Source organism: Micrasema longulum, unplaced genomic scaffold (genome assembly GCF_059751315.1).
Source record: "Micrasema longulum isolate JH-2025_06_02 unplaced genomic scaffold, ASM5975131v1 h1tg000281l, whole genome shotgun sequence".
In the NCBI taxonomy this organism is placed as follows: Eukaryota; Metazoa; Arthropoda; class Insecta; order Trichoptera; family Brachycentridae; genus Micrasema; species Micrasema longulum.
This window is the reverse complement of record NW_028277485.1, coordinates 750,212-775,415: the sequence shown is the minus strand read 5'-3', so window position 1 is coordinate 775,415 and position 25,204 is coordinate 750,212. Positions and strand designations below refer to the sequence as shown.

General features: G+C 32.1%; 1 protein-coding gene across 2 annotated transcripts in view; it reads left to right on the top strand.

The window, feature by feature from the left end:
• whd (carnitine O-palmitoyltransferase whd) overlaps positions 1-25,204 on the top strand; it is an 85,367-nt gene that overhangs the window by 46,908 nt on the left and 13,255 nt on the right. For both annotated transcript variants that reach the window (XM_088224387.1, XM_088224386.1), the window contains exons 4-9: positions 12,112-12,388; positions 17,191-17,312; positions 18,700-18,901; positions 20,761-20,960; positions 21,374-21,552; positions 24,562-24,695. In XM_088224387.1, the coding sequence (XP_088080513.1) occupies positions 12,112-12,388; positions 17,191-17,312; positions 18,700-18,901; positions 20,761-20,960; positions 21,374-21,552; positions 24,562-24,695 (1,114 nt within the window). The remainder of the gene's footprint in view (positions 1-12,111; positions 12,389-17,190; positions 17,313-18,699; positions 18,902-20,760; positions 20,961-21,373; positions 21,553-24,561; positions 24,696-25,204) is intronic.

The following is a 25,204-nucleotide window of genomic DNA, read 5'->3' as shown; positions in this document are numbered from 1 at the left end:
ATAAAGGCCTCCTCCAAACGTCTCTGATCCTGTCTTATCACCCGCTTTTATCATCCATGTTTTACCAGCCATCGAAGCAATATCATCGACCCATCTTTTTTGTGGTCCTTCAGCACTTATTTTGGTTTGCCCATGGTCTCCACTTTGTTATTCTGGGTGTCCACCTGCTATCATTTTGCCTCGTCGAGTGTCCTACCCACTGCCATTTTAATTTTGCTGCACGTCTTGTGATATCCACGACTCCGGTTCGGCGCTTTATTTCTTCATTTTTTGTTCGGTCTCTTAGACATGCACCGAACATCTGTCTTTCCATGGATCGTTGCGTGCATTTTAGTTTCTGGTTACTTTTCTGTGTCACAGACATGGTTTCTAGTCCATATGTCGTCACCGGCAATATGCACGATTTTAATGTGAATGACAATTCGCGCTCTGGTAGACCACAAAAGTGCGAAGACGAGCAATCGCAGGCGTCACTGGATGATGACCCGACTCAAACTCAACAGCAATTGGCAAAAGCATTAAATGTGTCACAAGACACAATCAACAGACGTTTACGAGCAATGGGGAAGATCAATGAACTCGGTAAATGAGTCCCACACGATTTGAATGAACATCAAATGGAAAATCGCAGTCACTTGTAAAAAGCTGCTTCAACGCCACGAAAGAAAATAATATCTGTACCGAAAAATGGATTTATTTTGAAAAATCGAAGCTGAGAAAATCGTTGTTGTCACCTGGTGAAGCCGGTCCTTCAACACCAAGGCCAAATCGCTTCGGAGTTGAGAAAATGAGGATGTTTAAACATAGGCAGAATAGTGAATGTTACACTGTGTGTAAAGTGGCCGCTTAAACCAGCCTACGACAGGTCATAAGCCCTGTGAATGCCTAGACTTCCATATTTCCTTCTCAAAAATATTTTCCCTCTCTGTTGCAACAAATTTAGTTCAGTTATGCAGTTTTTGTAAAAAACAAATTTAGTTCAGTTATGCAGTTTTTGTAAAAAACTCTTCAATTCACAAATATGTATTCGTTTTTAATTTTATGCGATCTCCTGGGCCCCGATCAAAATGGGAAGTTAACGTTTATCTTCAATTTTATTTACAAAGTAAAATTAAGTTTTCTGTATGAAAAGCAGAATATGCATACATTATTTTTCTTTTAAACATGCTAAATTATAGGTTACCGACGAAGATACTTTAAATGTTCATGCAAATATACTAATTTTCGTACAGAAATATCGGTTTTTCTTTATAGAAGACAATCGAAGATAACTCTGTTAACTTCCCATTGTAATCGGGGCCTTGTTACAACGTTTTACTTTCGTTACTCGTACCTCGTAACCTCCATAATATAAAGCCAGCTTAAAATCACGCTAATTTAGATATGTGGGTAGCGACAGAACCGTTAGGAGCAATTTCGTTTCGAGACGAGACTATACTAGGTAAGAATTAGCTCTTTGTTATTCATCGCTACTATTTTTTACGCTTTGAAAAACTGTTGCACGGAGTTCAAATAACAGTTTATAATAATAAATCATTTAAAGAATTTTTAAGCGTATTGACATTGAAGAAATAAAAATAATATGACTTGAACAATACCAATAAAAATTGAACTCTGTTCAGACTCGTTCATAAAATGTGTATTTATCGTTTTATTTAACGACTTTTGCTAATCTGTTAATTAAATTAACAATTTAAATGAAATATAAACAAATAATTATACCTGTTAATAGGGGTTAGAATTCCAACTGCTCGCGCTCGTGCGCTCTTGCTGCATGACGTATTTTTAGGATGTTTATCCCCTTTATCCCACGGGGCTGATCTTCGGACCCAACGGTGTATGCGATAAAATCCTCGGGGCCAAGTATAACCCTCGGAAGTTTTATACAAGCCTCTTACGTTGAATTGTTGTTTTGACAACTGAGAATTTCGGGACAATTTCAAGTCAACGTTCAATGTTCAGTGATGTTCAGCAAACTTGCTAAACTAACCCAATTCACCGAAAATAAACGGGTAGGGGAAGAGGGGCTAGTTGTTACAAAAAAAAGAAAAGTTGAATATCTGACAACTGTTTATTTTGAGACACATCATATTGATTATATCTTAACGTACATATATTAAAATATAATAAAACAATTTACATGTGTTCATACAACGTTCACAAAATGAATTACAGCATTTCAAAAAATATATTAAAACTGTAACAATATGCCCCACACAGGGGCAAGTAACAATATGCCCCACACAGGGGCAAGTAACAATATGCCCCACACAGGGGCAAGTTGTTACTAGGTGGGGGCATGTTGTTACGAACTAAAACAAAAATCAAACATGCATGTAATTGTTAACATTAGTACGTAGAATATATCTAATAACATGTAATCATATAATAGCATACGCTTATGTATGCTGTAAGCTCCTTTTCCTGATCAACAGAAAATATTTGCCGAGGTTTGTTGTAACTTACTATGTTAGATGTGGTTGGACCATTCTCTTGACGTTTGTAATGTCATAAAATTTACTTTATATGCTTCGGCAGCTCTTTGAATAGATATTTTTTTTCTGTTACTTCTTTAGCTCCTCTTTTGTAGGTCTCCTCGGAAATTTCACGTCTATTGTTTTTTTATATGGCCGTATCATTGTTATATAAAATCTCGAACAATAATATTAAATGGTTTAATAAGTTTATATAAATATGCCATTTGAAGTGAAAGGGAAACGTTGTGGAGCTAGTTGTTACAGTAACAACTTGCCCCCCCATTGTTGTAACAACTAGCCCCTCTGACCCAAAATAAAAATAAATTGTTATAGCATTAACACGGAAGGTGTTATTATTTCGATATATTAGCTGAATGTAAGCAGAGACATGTAGAGTTTTACCAATTTACTTTGAATCAACTTACCTCTTATAGTTAGTGAACAATTAATATTCGAAATCAATCAACAAAATTTACTTTTAGATACGAAATACACTATAATCGATTTTATTTGAATAACGCACGATCGGCAAGAGTGCCGTTCCGTCGAGCATTGCGGACACGACACCTAGACATGCTGTGCGACACGTACGGGGAGTTATTTATAATGTAACAACTTGCCCCCGTAACAACTAGCCCCGCCTTCCCCTATTGACTGAGATAAAAAATAAAATGCAAGCTAATGAATTTTTTTTTGGATTTTTCCCACATTCTACGCCAAAAAGGCTGTGGGATGAAACACATCCTTGTGGTGATTTTCACGTAAATGGCGTTTTTCAAATTAAATCATACAAAATCTTCAAACGTCTAAATGAATACTTGACTAAATCGTGTTCTTGATATTTGCCAAACAAGTTCTTACTGTATTTTTAATTGAATCGGCATTCACTTCGTAACAATTCATTATAAATTATTATGAAAATAAAACTTTGTTATTAGTGTTACACAATTTTTATTCTTTTACAAGAACACTACTACAGTTTTGGGAGAGCACGCCCCCATCGACGGGTGATATAAAACTCTCGGAGGAGTGCTCTCCCGAAACTATAGTGGTGTTCTTGTAAAATAATAAAAATTGTGTAGCACTAATAACAAAGTTTTATTTTCATAATAATTTATAAGTTCTTACTGGTTTCCTAAATAATGTTCATTTTTCTATATCAATCCTCACTAATCTTCCGCTCGAAAATTCTGAATCCCGACTTGTTTAGTAAGTAAACAATTAATCATACAATGTACTTTTTTATTTATGAAAATTTTCAGCATAATTAATTTCAAAATACGGCTATCTATGTGAGTTCTTTTTATCCATTATTAATGGCATTTTATTTTCTAAAATACAATATAAAATATTTTTACATTTTGATAAAACGAATTTGCAATCTTTCATTACTCGACAATAATTAAAAAAATAAAACACTTCTCATGATGACAATTTTTTGTGATTATCAACAATATTTTGATTGGTCCAAATATTTGTAGATAAGGACTGGATTCAACTCCTCGGCGAGCTGTTAATATTAACATATTACAACAGAGATAAAGAACCTTTAAGAGAAGATAATATGGAAGTCTAGGCATCTACGGGGCTTATGATCTGTCATTGGCCGGTTTAAGTGGCCACTTTAAACACTGTAACATTCACTATACTGCCCACATGTCAGCTCTTTAACTTCACAAACATCAACAGATGGAAGAGTTGAGGAAATGAGGATGCTTAAACATAGGCAGAATGGTGAATGTCACACAGTGTGTAAAGTGGCCGCTTAAACCAGCCAACGACAGGTCATAAGCCCTGTGAATGCCTAGACTTTCATATTATCTTCTCTTAAAGGTTCTTTATCTCTGTCGTAATATGTTAATATTAACAGCTCCCCGAGGAGTTGAATCCAGTCCTTATCTACAAATATTTGGACCAATCAAAATATTGTTGATAATCACAAAAAATTGTCATCATGAGAAGTGTTTTATTTTTAAAATTATTGTCGAGTAATGAAAGATTGCAAATTCGTTTTATCAAAATGTAAAAATATTTTATATTGTATTTTAGAAAATAAAATGCCATTAATAATGGATAAAAAGAACTCACATAGATAGCCGTATTTTGAAATTAATTATGCTGAAAATTTTCATAAATAAAAAAGTACATTGTATGATTGACTGTTTACTGTTTTTACTGAACAAGTCGGGATTCAGAATTTTCGAGCGGAAAATTAGTGAGGATTGATATAGAAAAATGAACATTATTTGGGAAACCAGTAAGAACTTATAAATTATTATGAAAATAAAACTTTGTTATTAGTGCTACACAATTTTTATTATTTTACAAGAACACCACTATAGTTTCGGGAGAGCACTCCTCCGAGAGTTTTATATCACCCGTCGATGGGGGGCGTGCTCTCTTTCATATTATTTTCTTTAAAATGTTCTTTGTCGCTGTTGTAATATGTTTTTGTGATTATTTTTATTGTTATTTTAGTGTATTTAACGTGTTATCGGTAACTGATAAAAAAACAAACCAATAACCATGACTAAACGTAATTTGTAATCACAAAGCTTCTTTGTTGTCCGACTTTTTTCTTAACACTGATATGGGTATGATAATTACGGTCGTGTGATGTCATCTCGAATTATTGATGATTAATACAATGTTTTTTAACGAAAGTAAAAAAAAATACTGTCAATTATTTCAAAAAAATATATATGTTACCATAAAAATCGAACGATTCACAATAATCGCTACTTTAAAACGAATTCAAAAAGAAATTATGAAAAACTTCACTTCACGTGTCATGTTAGGTCCCCCTGACGTTGACGGCCACCTCACCGGTGATATCCTGGGGGATTGTTGACGGAAGTGGTTTCCCGTTGCCTTCTTCAGTGGAATTTTATTTCAGGGTTACCTATCATTAGCTGGTGTGGTCCCGTTTTATGGCGCCAGACACTCCCATTCATCCTCTCCCTATCTACTGAGGCACCGATGTTAATGCCAGTGGCCACATTGCCCAGGGCTCGCGGGGCCTAAGCGACCACTCGCGGACTCCAGGGAGTAGGACTATTGGTAGTGTTCTTGATGGAATGCAACTGCGGCATTACACGGCATTTTATCTGTACACATTTTCCGTCAAAATATGCACCACCGTGACCCTACCAAAATTTGCGCGCTTCACTAATCGACGGTAATCTAAATTACTAAACTTTTATTGTACCGCATCTTTAATTTACATTCTTGTATTCGCATGTGTAATGGGTGTTAAATTATAATTACGAAAAAAAACCTTGACTTAAGTAGACGGTGTAATTAAATGTTTTGAAACTGTAAAAAATATTTCACCGTTGGTTTGTTTGTATGAAAAGCGATTGCGGTTTGTATACAAATCTTGGATAAGGATATTTATTTTTTTCGAAAGTATTACGTGTTTGTTAGTTAGATATTTTGTTTACTTTATTATTTCTGGTCGGTGCAAAGTCCAGAGAGGAGTATAGACGGCAGTTCTCTGTTCGCCACCAGTTCTATGTCAATGATATAATATATTTTGATTGGTTTACCACTTGTTCTGACGGGCGCTATGCCAGCCGACTATGTATTCCACTCACTAATATAGTGGGTTTCAGCAAAACTAGCGGCTGTCAATCCTTTACTAATTACAAATCTTCCTAGAACTCGTCTACTTTTACTATATTCTTCAGGCATAAAAGGACAATACTCGTACTGCCCTTGTAAGCTTAAAGTCGTATCTGCTAAATTAAAAAATTTACACGACATTACTGTTTTATGCTTTGCCAAACTGTTTTTTTTGTACAAGAGAATATGTCATAGTTGAGAAGCAGAAATGACTTGTTGGCTAAGTCAATATGTCAGGCTATCGAATATCTATTAATAAAAATCAAACTCAAAACGATTTTTTTCCGTTACGAGTTTTTGGCCTAGCAGGGCAGAATAAATAATTTGTATTTCTCAGAACTAGACGACTCTAGGGTAGTAGTCTAAACGCTCTCGCGGCCGTCTTATCTCGTGTATTTACATACAAAATACACGAGAAAAACGGTTTTCTCCTGCCGCGAGAGTGGTTCAGAATATCACCCCTGGTAGTGGTTTTTATCATAGTTGTTGTACAACAATTTCTTAGTTAATTTTGAATTCAATCAAACTCAAGTAATCGAGTAACTGATTTTTAATCATTATATTCCATTTATATAAAATCAGAGCTATTTATTTTTATTTAAGAAGGTTAACATGAACAGAAAAATATAAAAGAAAAAATAATGGAACCCACTAAACCACGAAACCGGCTTGTCAGTAGGTTTCTTATTTTTCTTTTTATAATTTATTTCAACAGAGAGGAAAAACATTTTTGAGAAGGGAATATGGAAGTCTAGGCATTTACAGTGCTTATGACCTGTCATTGGTTCGTTTAAGTGGTCACTTTACACACTGTGTAACATTCACCATTCTGCCTATGTTTGAACATCCACATTTCCTCAACTCTTCCATATATTGACTTTTGTGAAGTTACTTCAAAGGATTCAGCACTTTAACTTCACAAACATCAACAGATGAAAGAATTGAAGAAATATAGATGTTCAAATATGGGCAGAATGGTGAATGTTACACAGTGTGTAAAGTGGTCACTTAAACCAGCCAATGACAGGTCATAAGCCCTGTTAATGCCTAGACTTCCATATCCCTTCTCAATAATGTTTTTCCTCTCTGTTGAAATAAATTTAAATATGAATAACTCCCTAGGGAGGAAATCCAGCCAGTCTGCAAGCATTTGGACATACTCAAACATTGTTCTTATTTTTCCTTAACAAAGAAAAAAGTTAGAGAAATTATATAAATTTAAAAAGTAATATAAAAATTGTATTGATTGATTTGTAGAACTCCATACTTTAACTTATAATATAAACATCATTAAGAACTAAAAGCATACTTATTTTTCTACACAAAATTTATTTACAAACATTTAAATAGATGTTAACATAAAATTATAATCATATTAGCCATTGAATTATTTTTTTCTTAAAAGTTTTGTCTACATTTTCTTTTAAGATCTGCTTAGGAATCTTATTGAAAATTTTAGGAATTGTATAGTGAAGTGTTCTTTGGCCATACTTGTTTACAAACCTCGGTACTGACGAGCCTTCATGTTGCGCCAGCCTTGTATTATGGTATTTACTATCTTTCTGGTATTTACTATCAAATCGATATCTAGTAACAAATTCGAGCCATAGAATAGCATTTACGGACAGGCACACTTGCTTTTTAAAAAGTTCGGGTACCTCTTCCTTATCAATTCTAGCTGATCTGTTAATTAATTTTAGAGCCGAGTTTTGTAATGATTGAATTTTTAAAATGTTGGTTTTATACAAGAAAGGCCCCAACTTGTAATACCATACTAACTAACTAACTAACCATCACGCCATTTCCCCAGAGGGGTAGGCAGAGAGGATAGAACGCCACACCACTCTGTCCTGGCACACTTCCTTTGCTTCCTTCACATTCATACATCTTCTCATGCACGCACGTCGATTATTCCGACTTTTCACATGACCACTTTCAAGAATTTGTTGTACTTGATCATGCCATGTCTTTCTCGGCCTTCCTCGACTTCTACAACCAGACACATTCGCATCATAAATCTTTTTAGCCGTTCTTTCATCATTCATTCGCTCCACATGACCGAACCATCGCAAAAGACCTTTCTTAATTTTGTCGATAATGCTTAACTCAGCCTTGCATTCTGCTCTTATTTCGACATTAGGGCACCTATCATACATTGTTTTTCCGCACATTCGCCTGAGGGATCGCATTTCAACAGCATTTAGTCTACTTTCCATACCTAATAATTAATTACCATACCTAATAATTAATTCCGCTTATGATTGGTAAATAAGTCTTAAGGTTTCCATTATTATTTTTTAAAATTTTTTTACTGTGTTTTTAACGATCTAATTGCACAACACACAGTTATTGAAAAACTGGGCGCTTTGGGATTGGTATAACTATTTCCGTAACCTAATTTTTTGACCATATTTTCCGTTTTACAATGCTTTTTAGCACTCAATACTAACACTCGCAAAGAGATAAACACATACAATACAAACTTAGTCGCTTGATCTTTCCACAGCATGTGAGTTACAAAAATCATAAGGATTTGGTTTTAATGAAACAAAAAAAACGAGTATTGAGAAAGAAGGAAAAAAATGATTTATATTTTGAAAACTGAGACAATCCTTTATTTCTCGTATTAGCATCCCTTCCACAAACCTATGCAGCACTCCCTAATTCGCGTCCGGTGCGTATCGCTTCGTTGGTCAAATACATTTTTTATATATTATTTTTTATATTAAGAATGATTTTCAAAAAATTATAGGATATTTTTAAAATCAAATCATAAAAAATGTTCCTCCGAAGTTTCGCGGTATGACCCTGAAATATTGTGCATTTGTTCAGCTGGAATTTCAGCGGTCCAAAGTTTAATCCTTCGTGTATTATCTTGATTATTTTTACGCCTATCGTTGTTTGTCGTGATTTTTTAAATATTTTATTCAAATAATGATAACGCCGCGCGTCGCACTATTTATCAATCTGAGCATCAGTTGGGGAAACGATTATTTTTTAATTGTTTGTTATTGTTGTAATTTGATTTATGTGTCGACGTTCCGGTCTCTATTGAGATTTAAATAAAAATATGATATCTAAAATTTGACTCATTCGTAAAAGGTTCACAAAATGTTTTATCTGCATTTAGCCAACGTACCGATTGTAACTGCAGAAGGAAATTAGATTTTCGTACGAAAATATTTAGTAAACCTCGTCGGTAAAATTTTATTTGAAATTTAACCACAGACGATATATTCGAAAATTTAACCTGTCGATCTATTCCAATGTAGCTTTTACAGGTAGGGTAAAATTATTACGATATACCTATATGTATATCGCTAGTTGAAAGCGTACGAATTCGCATTGTAGACCGTGATATGTTATCGATTTACGAGTGCACGGGTAGTGAAGAGTAATAATTCACCAGGGGTGGTATTCCAAACGCTCTCGCGACCGTATTATCTCTTGTATTTACATACAAAATACACGAGAAAATCTGTTTTCTCGGTCGCGAGAGCGGTTCAGAATAGCACCCCAGAGAAGCCCTATCGCATAGAACAAAAGCGTTTCAAATTTTCGGTTTGGTATTTAGTTTAACAACAATCGTGTAACGGACTGTTTCGGTTTTCGCTTGCAATTCTCGACTCGAGTACCTACGGCCCGTTGTATTGCTGTAATATGTAGCTGATTTCGTAGTTAATAATCATAAAATGGTTTTTCTCCGTATGGGCGACTAGCCAGTGGCGTGTTACAATTACTAACTACTCACGCGATATGTTATTTAAATTATACAGTGAACCAACAGCGTAGTTTCGTTTTCCAGTTTTAATCATGTTCGTAAAATCAAATAAATATAGCCACCACTATCGAAGGAAATGATAAAGTGAAAATTATACAGGAATGAGATTTAAAAGCGAACCCCACTCTACCCCAACCCTATTCCCTTTTCCTAAACACAAACAAACAAACTATCACTCTATCTTTGCATACAGATCTCCCTTCTTCTACATTCATACATCTTCTCATGCACGCGCGCCGATTATTCCGACTTTTAACATGTCCATCTTCAAGTATTTGTTGGATTTGGTCATGTCTTTCTCGGTCTTCCTCTATTTCTTCATCCATCAACATTTGCATGGTAAATACAATATATTTAAGCAAGAAGTGAAAAATTACATCTATAATTCTTCTTTATGTAACACTGATTGAAAACATCGTTTATATCTTTTTTGTAATTTATTTATGTTATCCTAAAAACATTATTAATTAAATTAAAATAAACTATTGTAAGACGTCACTCCCCATTATGTACACAAGAATTGTTTATTTCTTTTACGTAATGGGAAACGTTAATGTAAATATATGTATTTGATTAATGTAAAAAAATGTATTTGGTTGTAATATTGTATTTTTATTTGTCATTAATAAAATAAAAAAAATATATATATATATATATATACATTTTTAGCCGTTCTTTCGCTGTCCATTCGCTCTACATGTCCAAACCAATGCAGAGCTCTTTTCTTGATTTTGTCAATAATACTTTTCTCCCTATTATTATTCCCATGTCCTAAAAAGGAGTTATTTACAACTCATTTAAAAAAAAAATCCTAGCCAATTTAAACTCTGCCAGGGTAGGTAGTAAATAGATTTTTTTTACATTGGATGTTAATTTGAAATTGTAAAAAGGGGTTCTGGTGCACATTTGTTCTGATATTAATTTATCCTTTAAATCCATAACGGACGGAATCAATTTTTTTAATGTTTATTAAAAAAAAAAAATAATTGCATTCTTCGGATTTATCACAAGTTGTAAATAACTCACAATTAGAAAAAAAATGGCAGTCAAATCGGGGTAGAGTGGACTTCGAACCTCGGACCTCTGATCCGTGAGTCCGCAACACTACACACGGGACCACAAGCCGATTATAATTGATAAATGTTTTTATTAATGCCGTCATTGTTGAAAAGTACCACTTATCTCAGAATACACTTTTTTGTGGTTTTATCAGCTTATAGGATACTAAAATCCTATGAAAAAAGAAACAAGTTTTTCTCAAAATTTTCAATGTCTTTTTTACTCTCAAGATGCATGTTAATTTGATTGCCTTTTAATACATGAAATATTTTTTAGTCGTCTGTTATGTTTTATTTAACTGAGATGGTTATGTCATACATCCGGAATAATAGTGGCACAACTCAAAAAACTCATTTTTACAGGAGAACTACGCTTGTAAACTAACATTCTAAATTTATCGCAAAAAAGAAGAAAGATATTTTTGAAAAGGGAATATGGAAGACTAGGCATTAACAGGGCTTATGACCTGTTATTGGCTGGTTTAAGTGCCGCTTTACACACTGTGTAACATTTACCATTCCGCTCATGTTTAAACATCCACATTTCCTCAGCTCTTCCATCCGTTGACTAATGTGAAATAAATGAGCCGAAACCTTTATTGATGTGGGTGTGATTCTTATACCACTCAGTGCCGAGACTTCCTTATTCACCTTTCAAAAATATTTTCCTTCTCTGTTGCAATAAATTTAGATTTTGATAGTCTTAATCACCCTAAGGCGTGAAATTCAGCCTGTATACAAAAAAATTGACATACTCAAAACATCATTAACTAACATTCACGGCATAATGATCATGTTGTCATTATTATTTCATATTTTTCAAAAAAAGGCTTAAGGGTTTTAAGGACTCATACATTAATATTTTTAAGAATTATACCGTCAACTGTGCGGGTAGGAATTGTATTCAGGAACATTTCTGCATCTCAAAAATAACAATTTTGGACATGTGCCATTATTATCACTCACATGCGAAGTGTTCAATATTTTATTACAATATTTTGTTTATGCTTGTAAGCGTTGTATGTATTTTTTTGTGCGATTTACTTCAATCTATACATGTTCTTTTTTTTAATGGATTGTTTAATCTCATGCGCTTTAGATATAAAAGTAAAACCATCATATTTAAAGTAGCAAATCTCAAAATTTTACTGGCGTTTTTTCTTCCAATTAGGTCGTCGTTATTTTATGAAGTGGTGGCATGTGCGTTAGCAGCCCTGGCTATGTGGCTGGCCGTGATATTTGCCATCCGTTACACCCTGAAGCTGCTATTCATATACAAAGGATGGATGTACGAATCTAGAGGGCCGGGGATGAAAGTTTCTCTGGCAACCAAGCTATGGATAGGAGCTGTGAAGCTGCTGTCAGGGTGGAACCCGCCGAGGCTGTACAGCTTCCAAGGTTCTTTGCCTAGATTACCGCTGCCATCTGTTGACGACACCATGAACAGAGTAAGAAAGTTTTATAATCTTTATATATACATAATTCTTCTGTACGTGTGTTGTCACTGAACTCCTCCTAAACGGCTAAACCGATTTACGTGCGGTTTTCAGCGAAATGTGGATCTTTGTCCTGCGCATGTTCCTAGATATTAAAAATTTCAATCGAATTTGTAAAAAAAAAGTTATAAGCAAAAATCTTTTTTTTCATCGACCTACCAGGGTTGCATTCGACGAAAATGCATGTACAAAAAAATGGAAGGATGTTGTTTTTTTGTGTTTTAAAAATGTTGTTTTTGAATGTTTACAAACAAAATTCGCTTTTTATAGATCTCAATCAGATTCTTTCCTTACATTCCTTATAATTTATTTCTTTTTACTGGATTTTTGGTAATACTAAAATAATATTAACTGACGTTGAATACATTTTGAAAATCGCATTCATGTATAAAGTGCACCCCTGTTGGTGAGAAGAGCCAAATTTGACCTTTGCAAAAAGAATTCTTTTTTTGAAAATGAATTATTTTATGTTTTGTAATTCAACCATAAATAAGTACCTAGGTACCTACTTATCAATAAAAAGTCTTTTTCCAAGCTAATAGCAGGTAAGCTAACATTCGGGCTGGACGTAGAACGCAGAACATCTGTCGGGTCCGCAGTTTATAGTATAAAGTAATACTATTTTGTTGTTAATCTTTCATACAATCTTAGCTTCTTCTACCTTTACAGATATTCAATGAGGAAGTTCGGTGGTTTTATTTAATGGGAAGTAAACAGAGTTATCTTCAATTACCTATAAACATATTACAACAAAGATGAAGAACTTTTTAGAGAAGGGATATATAAGTCTAGGCATCCACAGGGCTTATGATCTGTCATTGGCTGGTTTAAGTGGCCACTTTAGACACTGTGTAACTTTCACCATTCTGCCTATATTTGAGTGAGTCTTGAAAGGGCTTCAACGTCCAGAGATCTCAGGGTGTTGTTTGATGCTCAGTTATCTTTAAATCTTCATATAGTTAATCTATGTAATGACTCCCTTAAAATGTTTGGTTTTGTTCTTAGAAATGCCAAGATCTTTTCTAACACTCAGATTATGAGGACATTGTATAATTCCTTGGTAAGAAGTCGTTTGGAGTTTAGTTACATTATTTGGTCGCCACATGAGGCTCGATACTCTTTAATGATGGAGAGAGTGCAGAAAAAATTTCTGCGCTATCTGTACCTAAAAGAGTGTGGATATTATCCTTGGCTCTTCCCTACCGACTTTTTACTGGGGATGCTAGGCTATCAGTCATTATGGAGGAGGAGGGACGTTCATTTGGGTGTTCACTTTTTCCAGGTGATTGGTGGTCGCATACATAACTCAGAAAACCTACGCATCCTTTTTTTTTTGTGAAACAGATGATCGAAGTACGCTGCATTTGGTGTTTCAATGTAGTGCCCTATGCTCCATCAGATGCTCTGTGGATTATGATGATGTTGTATAATCTTGCTTGTGATTATATCAAAACAATTGAAGATATTATTTTAGACATCTTTAAAGTACAGACAAATATTTTTTCTCTCTGACTATCTTTTTTGTGACGTAGTTTGCACTATCTCAGAAGCCAAATATATGCCTGTCTACTGTTAAGATTACATTTACCGCTTTATAACATTATAAACTCTTATCATTTGATCAAGATATCACAATCTGTTCCTGACCCACTTGGTATTATCATTTATGCCCACAGAAAGTTCATTATTTTTACGAATCAAGTTCATCTAATATCTTATTGAATGTCTGCAAAACGATTTTATTTATATTATCATTGAACTTTGTTATTGATTGATAAACTTATCAGATTTTAAACAATATATCAGTGTTATTTTTGCATGTTATTTGCTATCACGGAAAATATAAATAAGTTTTAATATGAAACTTTTCTATTGTAGAAATTACAACCATAGTCTTCTGGTTCTGAGAATTACAAATGGTTTATTATCCTTTTAAGCCTGAAGAATATAGTCAAACCACATAATTAAATCAGTCAATTGAAAAACCCCATAAGTCGGTCGGTCTAAGCTTTTCAGAAATATTGTCTTCTATAAAATGCTTATATCTAACTTAAATAAAATAGTAGCTTATATTGTATTTGTTTATTATTTGATAAAATATTGGTTTCGCCATTGTCTTAAATTTTTTTTAATATGCTTGTTGAAATCACAGAGTTTTAATGAAATTACAAAATTAGGAAAAAGTTAGTCGATCTACAGAAACAATGAATATAATTTATTGTGAATGGAGTCGGTTGGTAGAATTCCTTTTTAATTATTGGTAAGGTATCAATTCAATTCTACATTTATTTTTAAAATATACATCATCATTACTATCATTCACTTTTCGCACCTAATGGTACATACGGCACTGCATCGGAACACCAATTGCAGCGTATCTGGATCATTTTTGTTACATAAAGGTAAGATGATCAGTCTTACGCTTCAAGTTCCAGTCCAGGGACTATGAAATGTTCTAGTGTGAAAACACCCTTTTAAATAAATATTTCATATCAACCTTGTCAGGAATCGAACCCCTACACGTCTTGCATGGTAAGAAAACGCGCTGACCATTACACCATGAGCCTGACAAACCTACAAAATTGAAATACACAAGAGTATATTTATAATGTGATGCTTTTCGACGAAAGTTTATCCAATATACCTATAATGTACTTAATAGAATTTACTCAGTGGATTTTTAATTACTGTCCTAATCTAGGTTTATAAAGAAATTCTCATTACTTGTTAAAATACCCCCATAAACTATGATTACCATTATGCACCTTTATTATTAGACAGTAATTGTTGTTTTATTTATTAAACTTTTTGTATATAATGTTATTTGTACATTGGCTTATTGCCAAATGGCAATTTCTTCCAACCAACCAATAAAATTATTGTTTATTTTTATAATTCAAGTTACATAACATATTCAATAGAAATTAAAGATTAAAAAGCTAAAGATGTATAAAAATATAAATAAATGTATTTGCAATATTTTGAGTTTGTCCAAATTTTTGTAGACAAGGACTGGATTTAACTCCCTGGGGAGCTGTTTATATTAACATATTACAACAGAGATGAAGAACATATTCTTTTGGACAAAACTAAAATTTGGACAAACTCAATATATTGTTGATAAATTACCTGGCCCATGAAGAAGTATAGAAATTGAAAAAATAATATCTTCAGGCGTTGCCTAGTATGTAGGTGAAATATTTCAATTAGATGAATCTCACCCGCATAAATAAAGGTTTCAGCTCTTTAACTTCACAAACATCAACAGAGGAAAGAATTGAAGGAATATAGATGTTCAAATATAGGCAGAATGGTGAATGTTACACAGTGTGTAAAGTGGCCACTTAAACCAGCCATTGACAGGTCGTAAGCCCTGTAGATGCCTGGACTTCTATATTACCTTCTCTTAAATGTTCTTCATCTCTGTTGTAATATGTTAAATGTATTTGGTTATAAATTACCTTAAATCAAAACTATTACTCTATGGGAAAAAAGAGGAAAGAGGAAAGGAGGAGAGATTAAGGAAGAGAAAGGAGATGTTTCTTCAGACGTGATTTAAACAGAGATAATGTAGTAACATCTTTGATGGTGAATGGGAGATGATTCCACAGTCAAGCCGCATGGACAGTATATGAGTTAGATAAGTAAGAGAAATTGTGGATGGGTATTAAGAGAGTGCCTTGAGAATTAGAACGAAGAGGTAAACCATGAATTGATAAGCGTTGAAATTTTTCACGCAGGTATATAGGAGCGATAGGACTATGAAGTACATTAAACAGAAGTTAGAGGGAGTGATAGTCTCTCCGCTGTCTAATTTTGAGCCATTTCAGTTGCCTACAAAAATCAGAAATGTGGTCATATTTCCTAAGACTAAAAATGTACCTTATGCATGTATTCTGATGTTGTTCACGTTTCATTGTTAGTATATTAGGAAACTTTTTAAATATTTAGATTAGTTTGATAATGTCCTAACAAGCCGAAACTCATCACATTGTATACTCTTGTATATTTTAAAAATAAAAGCAGAATTAAATCCATTAATATATTTTTATTTTGGATACCTTACCAATAATAAATATTATACGGAAACTTCTCAATCTTACAGGGGCATATTAATATGTTTTGTTTCTTACTCTTCTTTATTATTACAAAGTATGTATTTGAATCTCAAGGCATTCCACTTTACATTACATTGGCTGCACAGTAAATGAATTCATGTTCAGATCCATTCAATATATAAGATAATTGGACTCACAAGCTTATGTTGCCCCCTACAACACCAATCAATTTAATTGACAATATACATACATATTAACTTTAAGTGCTATGCATTTTAAACCTCACCTAATTCTTAAATAGATATCTAAAAAATTCATTCCTATTTTACTATTTCTCTCGTCTCTTGTCGGCATATAGGAAACATTTTTATAATCTGATTTCAAATAATAAATATTGCAAAAGATCAGTTTGTATGTCCCCAATAACTTTATCAGAATGTGATTTCATGATTTTTTTATGCACTCAGAATCCCCAAAAATGTAAGTCAAAATTCACCCATTAACGGTGTCATAATACGGACATATTTTTCTGTACATATAATCAGTTTAGCAGCTATCTGCTTTCTATTAATTAACTTGTCATTCGTTATGTTATTCTATCTGATATTCACAGTGTACATAATGTAATGTGTTAAATAACCGGTTATGTAATGCTGACTACAATTGTTAAATAAATATTTTTAAAACAATTTTCAGTATCTAAGAAGTGTTCGGCCATTGTTGGATGATGAAAACTACAATCGTATGGTCAACCTCGCTGACCAGTTTCAGAAAGGCATTGCTAAGAAGTTGCAGAAATATCTTGTTCTTAAATCATGGTAAGTTTTTAAACATTTTCATTTGATTACTGTACCAAAAAATATCTGCGATCAGAAGTTATCGACTGGCATTTCTTCAGACCCTTTCTTGTTCTTTTAAAACATTAAGAGATTCATACACAAAATCAAACCGTTACACTGTTTCTCCGTAGGGTTATGCAGAGAGGATATAACACCACACCACTTGATCTTCACTTACAGACCTAGCTTTCTCTTTATTCATACATATTATCATATATGCATGCCAATTATTACAACATTTGACATGTTCAAGTTGAGTTTGGTCATGCCATGTCTTTCTTAATATAAATATACATTCACACCATTAATCTTTTTTAGCTATTATTTTGCTTTCCATTTGCTCCACGTGTCCAAACCATTGCAGCACTCCTTTCATAACTTTGTCAATAATGCTTTTCTCAGTTTTTAATTCTGCGCAAATCTCAAAATTCATATATAAACATATGCATACATTAGATTTATTTGAAATATTTGTTTCGACCTTGTCAGTTAGTACACATTAAAGAAAATTTTATAGTTCTGACGTCTGTTTAATTATTCCATAATATTGACATAAAGGAAGATTTTATAATAATGTATAAAAAAAATTAAATACATTTTATTATTTTTACAATTTTGAAACTTTGCCCTGTTTACAAGGGTACATACTAAGCCGGACAAATCGTTAAAATTTTAAAAACAAGTTATATCTAAAGAATATGGAAGTCTTGGCATTTACAGTGTTTAAGACCTGTCATTGACTGGTCAAAGTGGCCACTTTATACATTGTAACATTCTCCATTCTACTTATGTTTAAAAATTCAGATTTCCTCAATTCTTCCATATGCTGACTTTTGTGAAGTAAAAGAGCTGAAACCTTTATCGATGTGGGTGAGATTCATTATCCTGAATTATTCCACCTACTAGGCAACGCCTGAAAACACTTATTATGTACATTTACATAAAGGATGCATAAATAAATGTAATTTTTTTGTTAATTAAAGATAATATGTTTTTATCCTTAAGTTTTACATTTACAGAAAAGTGGAGCTTTTATATAATGCTACGCATATCTAATAATGATAACAACAATAAACACAATTTCACAGAGATTATTAATTATGATTATTTATTCATTGTTAAAATACAAACTTTATTTACAATCTGTTGTGCAATTATTGAGGGAAGGGGCCTACAAACTATTTTTTTGTTGTTATGACTGTAATATAATATCTTTTCACCGTCCTTTGAATCATACATTCTTTTTTATGACACTTCTGCTTTGGAAAATCATAAGCAAGCGGGGTATGAGTAAGTTATTTAAGGACTGTTGATATTGCGAAGTAATTCTAAATGCCGTTAATAATTTTGAATATTTTATTAATAGGTGGTCGAGCAATTATGTGTCGGATTGGTGGGAGGAGTATGTCTACCTCAGGGGAAGGTCTCCTTTAATGGTTAACTCGAATTTCTATGGTATCGATGGCCTGCTCATGCAATTGACCACTGTCCAGGCTGCTCGCGCAGCCAACATCATCTACTTGTGTCTCGTATTCAGGAGGCATATTGACAGACAGGAACTTGAGCCGGTGAGGACACATTTGTTAATTTATTTTTTCTGAAATGTAAATCTTTCATACGAGAATATTCTGAAATATTACAGAATATATCCAACTGTTTTAATTCTGTTTTTTCTATAATTTATTATATAAATAACAGATGAGAGATACTTAAATTCAGAAATTTGGAATAACCAGTGACCGGTTTCATCGCTTTTGTGACACCTTCGAGACTGGTGTCTTTATAATAAAATGGTATCTATTTATGCAAAATAACAAGAATAATAAATTCAAAATTATGTAATGGTAATTGAATTTAATTATTTTGAATTTGTTAGTAAATATTAGTATATAACCACTCACTGACTTTTTTATATATACCGGTTTCGAGACGTACCGTCTCTTTGTCAGGATACTCACTACACCGACATGCAAATACTAAAATTAATTATTTTTATAGATAACTTATATAGCGCCATTTTCGTAATATAATACTTCAAGGACGCTTTGCAAAGTGATTATATAAAGAAATAAATTTAATTTTAATTTTTTAAATGTGTAATTTAAGCAAAACAAAGCTAAATTATGCATTGATTTTTTTTTTGCCCGAAGTACCATTTTGTTATAATTGAAACATGAGTTTATATAATGAGTTTAAAAACATATATCGCTCTGTAGCTACAAGACCTGTTTTTATGTAGCTCCTATGTATTTTTTTTATTAAAAATAATCTACTGGAAAAGGGGAACTAAAACCCTAACCAGCTACAGAACGCATAGGCATGCGTTCTGTAGCTGCAGGATGTGTTGGGATGTTTATTGTACAGCGCCGTTGAGGTGATTTTCCACAAAAATAGCGCTATGAAAATTATCCAAAATAAATCAATATTATTGTGGCTCTTTTATCAAGTTCTTTACTATCCCACCCCGGTGAACCTAATGATTGTCAATTTGGATGCCTGAAAAGTAATGTATTAAAAAATCATTAGTAAATTCATTATAATGGGCACAGCAATAGAGAACAAATATGTGTTAGCTGTTTATTAAGTCATTTTACGCTGGGTTTATTTTTTTATTCACTGATTTAAAGGGTTTCAAATTTATCTAATGTTTCCCCTTTAGGAGCAATATGAATATGGAATGGGTTTATATATTTTTATTTTTGTAATAAATTACAATGAACTTCTACCAAGAATTTTCACTAACAAACTTGAAAGATTCATTATTGTAATTAGAAAATCGTCTATAGATCTTGATTCATAAATTATTTTTATTCTAATGAGCCTATTTGTTAATATCTATTAATTTACGTACTTAACCTAATCGTTTTACATGTACGAGTATGCAATGACCTTCTGTGATATGTACAAATGATGATTATATTGAGTATACCTTAATGTCTTTTACTATGTCACACATTTTTTAAAGAATATAAAATTAAATCATGTTATTTTACATTATAACTTATTTGTGTGATTTATAGTTTTACTAATATAACATATACGGAAATATAAAATATTATTTAGGCTTAAATTGTGCTGTGGAATAGTGAGATTCTTTGTATATGCTAGTCTTAAACTAGTTAAGAAGGTATTCTTTGTTTAAAATTCGACTCATGTAATTTTTTTTACACTTTACACCATATTATATAATTTACAGCCTTTGTTTTAGTAGGGCACACAAATAAATAAATATTTTTATCTTTATTAACATTACGAAGATCACTGATAAAATTACATTAGATATTTAATTTATCAATATCTGTTCTTATTTATTTTTGACAGGAATAATTTATTAGTTATTTAATTAGATTTCTTATAAATGATATGGCGAATATTATATATTATTACAAAAGCTAATAAATAATTATTTCTGTAATATTGTTTTCAGATCATGGTGCAAGGTATGGTGCCTTTGTGTTCATGGCAATATGAACGCATATTCAACACAGTTCGCGTTCCAGGAGTGGAGAGTGACAAGATAGTGCATTATCAAGATAGCAACCATATTGTGGTCTACCACAAGGGTCGTTACTTCAAAGTTTTGATTTACCACCGAGGACGTCTGCTTAAACCTGCTGAAATTCAAGTGTAAGTTGCTATCGATCCAGGTGCATATCCACATTGACAGACTTTAGAAACATTCATACTCGTAAAACACTAGTTATGGGGCTTTATTAGCTTTACCGAGCATCTTTATTTCGGAAACTCGGAAGTAATAATATTTATGTATATAAATTTTATTTACAAAACCTAAATATGCACCTAATGCACTTGGAACCTAACCACAGAGAAACACCAAATTTATACACTATTATAGATTGTCCCTTTGAAAAATTGCTTGGAATTTGGGACTGGAAAGAATTTACTATTCATGTCGACATTAAAACAATGAATAAATGTGTGACTTAATGCACCTTAAAAATTAAAAATTGTTTCTTAAATGTATCTGACATCGTTTAACAAATTTCTCTCTGTCCTCCCTAATTTGTTTATTTCTTTAGCCAAATCCAAGCAATCCTAGATGATACTTCTGAGCCATTGGAAGGAGAGGAAAAGTTGGCTTGCCTTACTGCCGGAGAGCGTTCCCACTGGGCGCACATTCGCCAGACTGTTTTCAATAAGGGCTTCAACCGCACATCGCTACATATGATCGAGACTGCTGTGTTCACAGTTTCTCTGGGTCAGTATAACCTATCAATAAATCCTAACTCTTTTGTATTTGGTTCAGTGAAATCAAAATTTGATAAACATTATTAAACGTGATGCTCTGATTATTTATTTATTTTAATCATTCTTGTATGACATTTTATGTTTAAAATTATAACATGTATTGCGTAAAACTGGCGCTTTAAAAATTGACAATTATTATTATGTAAAATGCAATTATACTTTTGAAATCAGGAACGGTTATAAAGGCAAAGTTACATAAATCATGGTTTTGAATTTGGTATTAAACTGATACCAGAGAAATATATTCTTTTAAAACATAAAAATGATGAGAGATTCTCAACAGTAATGAGTTATACTGTAAGTCAGATATTGTATGAGTTTCAGCTTTGTGCAACTAATAAATTGATTTATCGGATGCCAGATCTTTGCTTTTTCAAAACATGATTTTTGTAATTTCTTCCTTGTGACTGTCCACATTAAAAATATTGCTATTGTGTCAAAGTTTTGTTAATGCTGATAAAATTCCCATACTGTTGCGATATCAAAATACTTAAATAATATTATTTTATGTAATTACTATCCGTTTATCTTGAGCACTTACATGTTTTAATTGGAGCGTGCTGAGATCTGTTAACATTTTATTCACTGCATTTGCCGATTACTTGATTGTTACTAAAAATAGTAAAATAACTATTTTGCTAGATCAATCAAGTACTCATACTAAAAATAGTAAAATAACTATTTTGCTAGATCAATCAAGTACTCAGATCAGGTCAAATGTTAACAGTTAATTGTGGGGATATACCCTATTATATCCTAAAATGTGATATGTAAAAAAAAAAACAGTTTCCTAAATTAAAAGTGAGGTTTATAAAAATACTATAATTTAAATTACATATGCACACATAAACATACATATATGCATACACAAATACTCATACATACGCGCACATATAAATAATTAATTATAAAAGAAAGAAAACTAATAAATAAAATGAATAATAGCAACTAAAAACTTTGCTCTTGTGACGTCTCCATCGCAATTTTGATATGTTTTTTAAAACAATATTTTGTTTCGTTGAAAAGATCTATCGTGCCAGCATACTCGATGAATGTATTTTTTTTTAAGAAAGTCAATATTTTTATTGATCATGTTTTAAGCCATCGGTTGTTCTATTAAGACTTTGATATACCTAATCCGATAATAGTTATTGAAATGTTTACAAACTTTCATTTTTAAAAGCTGTTTATTTGGGTTTGTCCTAGTGTATATTTAGGTGGGAAAAAATATTTATTATTTTACCTCATTTTGATAAGCTCCATTTTATCAATCTGAATAGTCCAAATGTCATTACATATTTGTAAGCTAAATCAAAACAATATAATCATATATTCAATTTATGAGCAGAGGTTAAAGTACATAAGAGTTATTAATTATCTACTTTGTAATTTATTACTCCATACCAGACAATTTATTTGGTACACACTATCTATTATTATCAGTTCAAATGATTACTTATATGAAATAGAATATGCACTTGGAACAAAGATTGATTTTTGAGAATAGATTTCTGTTAAATTAATCACATTTTATATGAATAGTTAAAATATTTTATGACAATCTTAATATTATTTCCTTATTGCTTTATGATTAAGTAATAAATATTTTATGTCTTCACCATTTTGTTTTATGCAGATTGTCCATTAAATAATTATTATTGTTTTAAAACTTATTTTTACACTTATAAAACAAGTAATTCACAGCAAATTGCTATTATTATTATGGATAACTTATACATAGCCATTTTTTTTTGTATAATACCTCGAGCGGTTTACAAAGTGATTATATAAATACTGATTTCAACATGACTTCAAATTTAAAAGTTAAAAAAAATATTTTGTCATCACGTGCTACGGATTTATTCAAACGATTTAGAGAGCAGGCGGCTTTTAAGTTTTTTTCCGAAACATCACTTCACTCCCACAGTTTTGTCCTTCTGGTGAGAGAGCATTTCATTCCATAGAGTGATGTTGTTCAGCATAGCGGTAGCCCTTTCAACAGCATAGCCATCGGCAAGTTGTTCCTGTATATTGGAATATGAAACCATCTATGCTGACGTTGTCTTATATGGAATATGTCTTACGAACATACAAACCAATGCTCAGCATAATCTCAGGATTATCGACCATACCGTGCGACAATCTAAAAATGTGTACTCTAATAAAAAAACAGAATTTTGGAAAAAAATTGATCCGAACCAGCATGAACACAATCACAATACTAGAGAAAAGAACAAAATTAGACTTCCATTTAGGAAAAAGGCAAAGTCACAAAATTCAATTTTATTTAAAGCAATTAAAAAGTATTACGAAATGGAAAAAAATATTTATGAAGAAAAAAACATATCAAAATTTAAAATAATGGTCAAGACATATGTGATAAACAATTTATAAATTAAATATATTTGCAATGTTATTATTAGAACACACATAACATAATGTATGATATGTGTGCCCTATTTTAAGATTTAAATAAAAAAAATATACATTCCTTCTAGTTTAAACTAACTGTTGTAGCCGAGCACACCCTGGAGAAACTCGGCTCTTCATTGTTCGTTATCATTTGACTATTTCTTGATTTAATCACTTTTATGCTTCCACTTTCATAGGATTCTTTGTTTTTTTCACCTCTTTCCAAAAAAGTTTTATATTTTCATGAAAATGGGCAGACATTCTTATACCTTCCTTTTCAATCAGTCGCCTTTTGCGTTCTTTCACCTCATTGCTCTTTCATACTCACTGCTATTGGTATCTCTAGAACATTTATGTTTATGTGAAACCACTTACCAAACTCAAGAACCTGATTTTTTTTTAAGCAAGATTGTTATATTTGATTTATTGTTTATTTTATAACCTATTTCCTTGTTTTATTTTTGTTTCATTGTTTAAAATAAATTTACTTGCAATTTTTCACTTACTTTTTTAGTTAAACTGAAAATAACTCTTTGTTTTCTTACAGATGATATTCCTTATGAGTTTGATGAGAGTGATCCTAGCAAGTTGGACAGATATGGTCGTATCCTTCTGCACGGAAAGGGTTATGACAGATGGTTTGATAAATCTTTCACACTGTGCTTTGGATCGAATGGCAGGGTATGGATCAAATTTTATGTATACCAAAAAAATTGCAATAAAAATAAATCTAAATTCTACAGTGTGAAAATCTGTCTTAAAACTTTTTTTTGTTATTGCAGATAATGTTGTTATTAACCCTTTGAAAACTCAATTAACTCTGGCAGTTGTAAAAATATTTGATATAAGAGAATTATTTGAAAATTTTGGTTGTGTATTTTTTTCCTTACAATTTAGAGGTCTTATATATGTTAGTTTGAACATACGTTAGGTTTCAAAGGGTGTTTTATTACATAAAAAATAACAATTAAAATGAAAACGTTTCTTGAAATACATCAATGTAAATGTATAAGGTCACATGACAGTTGGAATTTGACCTTAAATAATCATGCAAATAATAATGGAAGGAATCAGATGATCTAACAAGAGGCGAATTGTCAAAATGTGAATGCAATTTTAGCCGGGATTACAGATTGTAATCTAGCGGGCAAAAATAGACCCAATAGAGGAGATTAGACAGTAATTAGAAA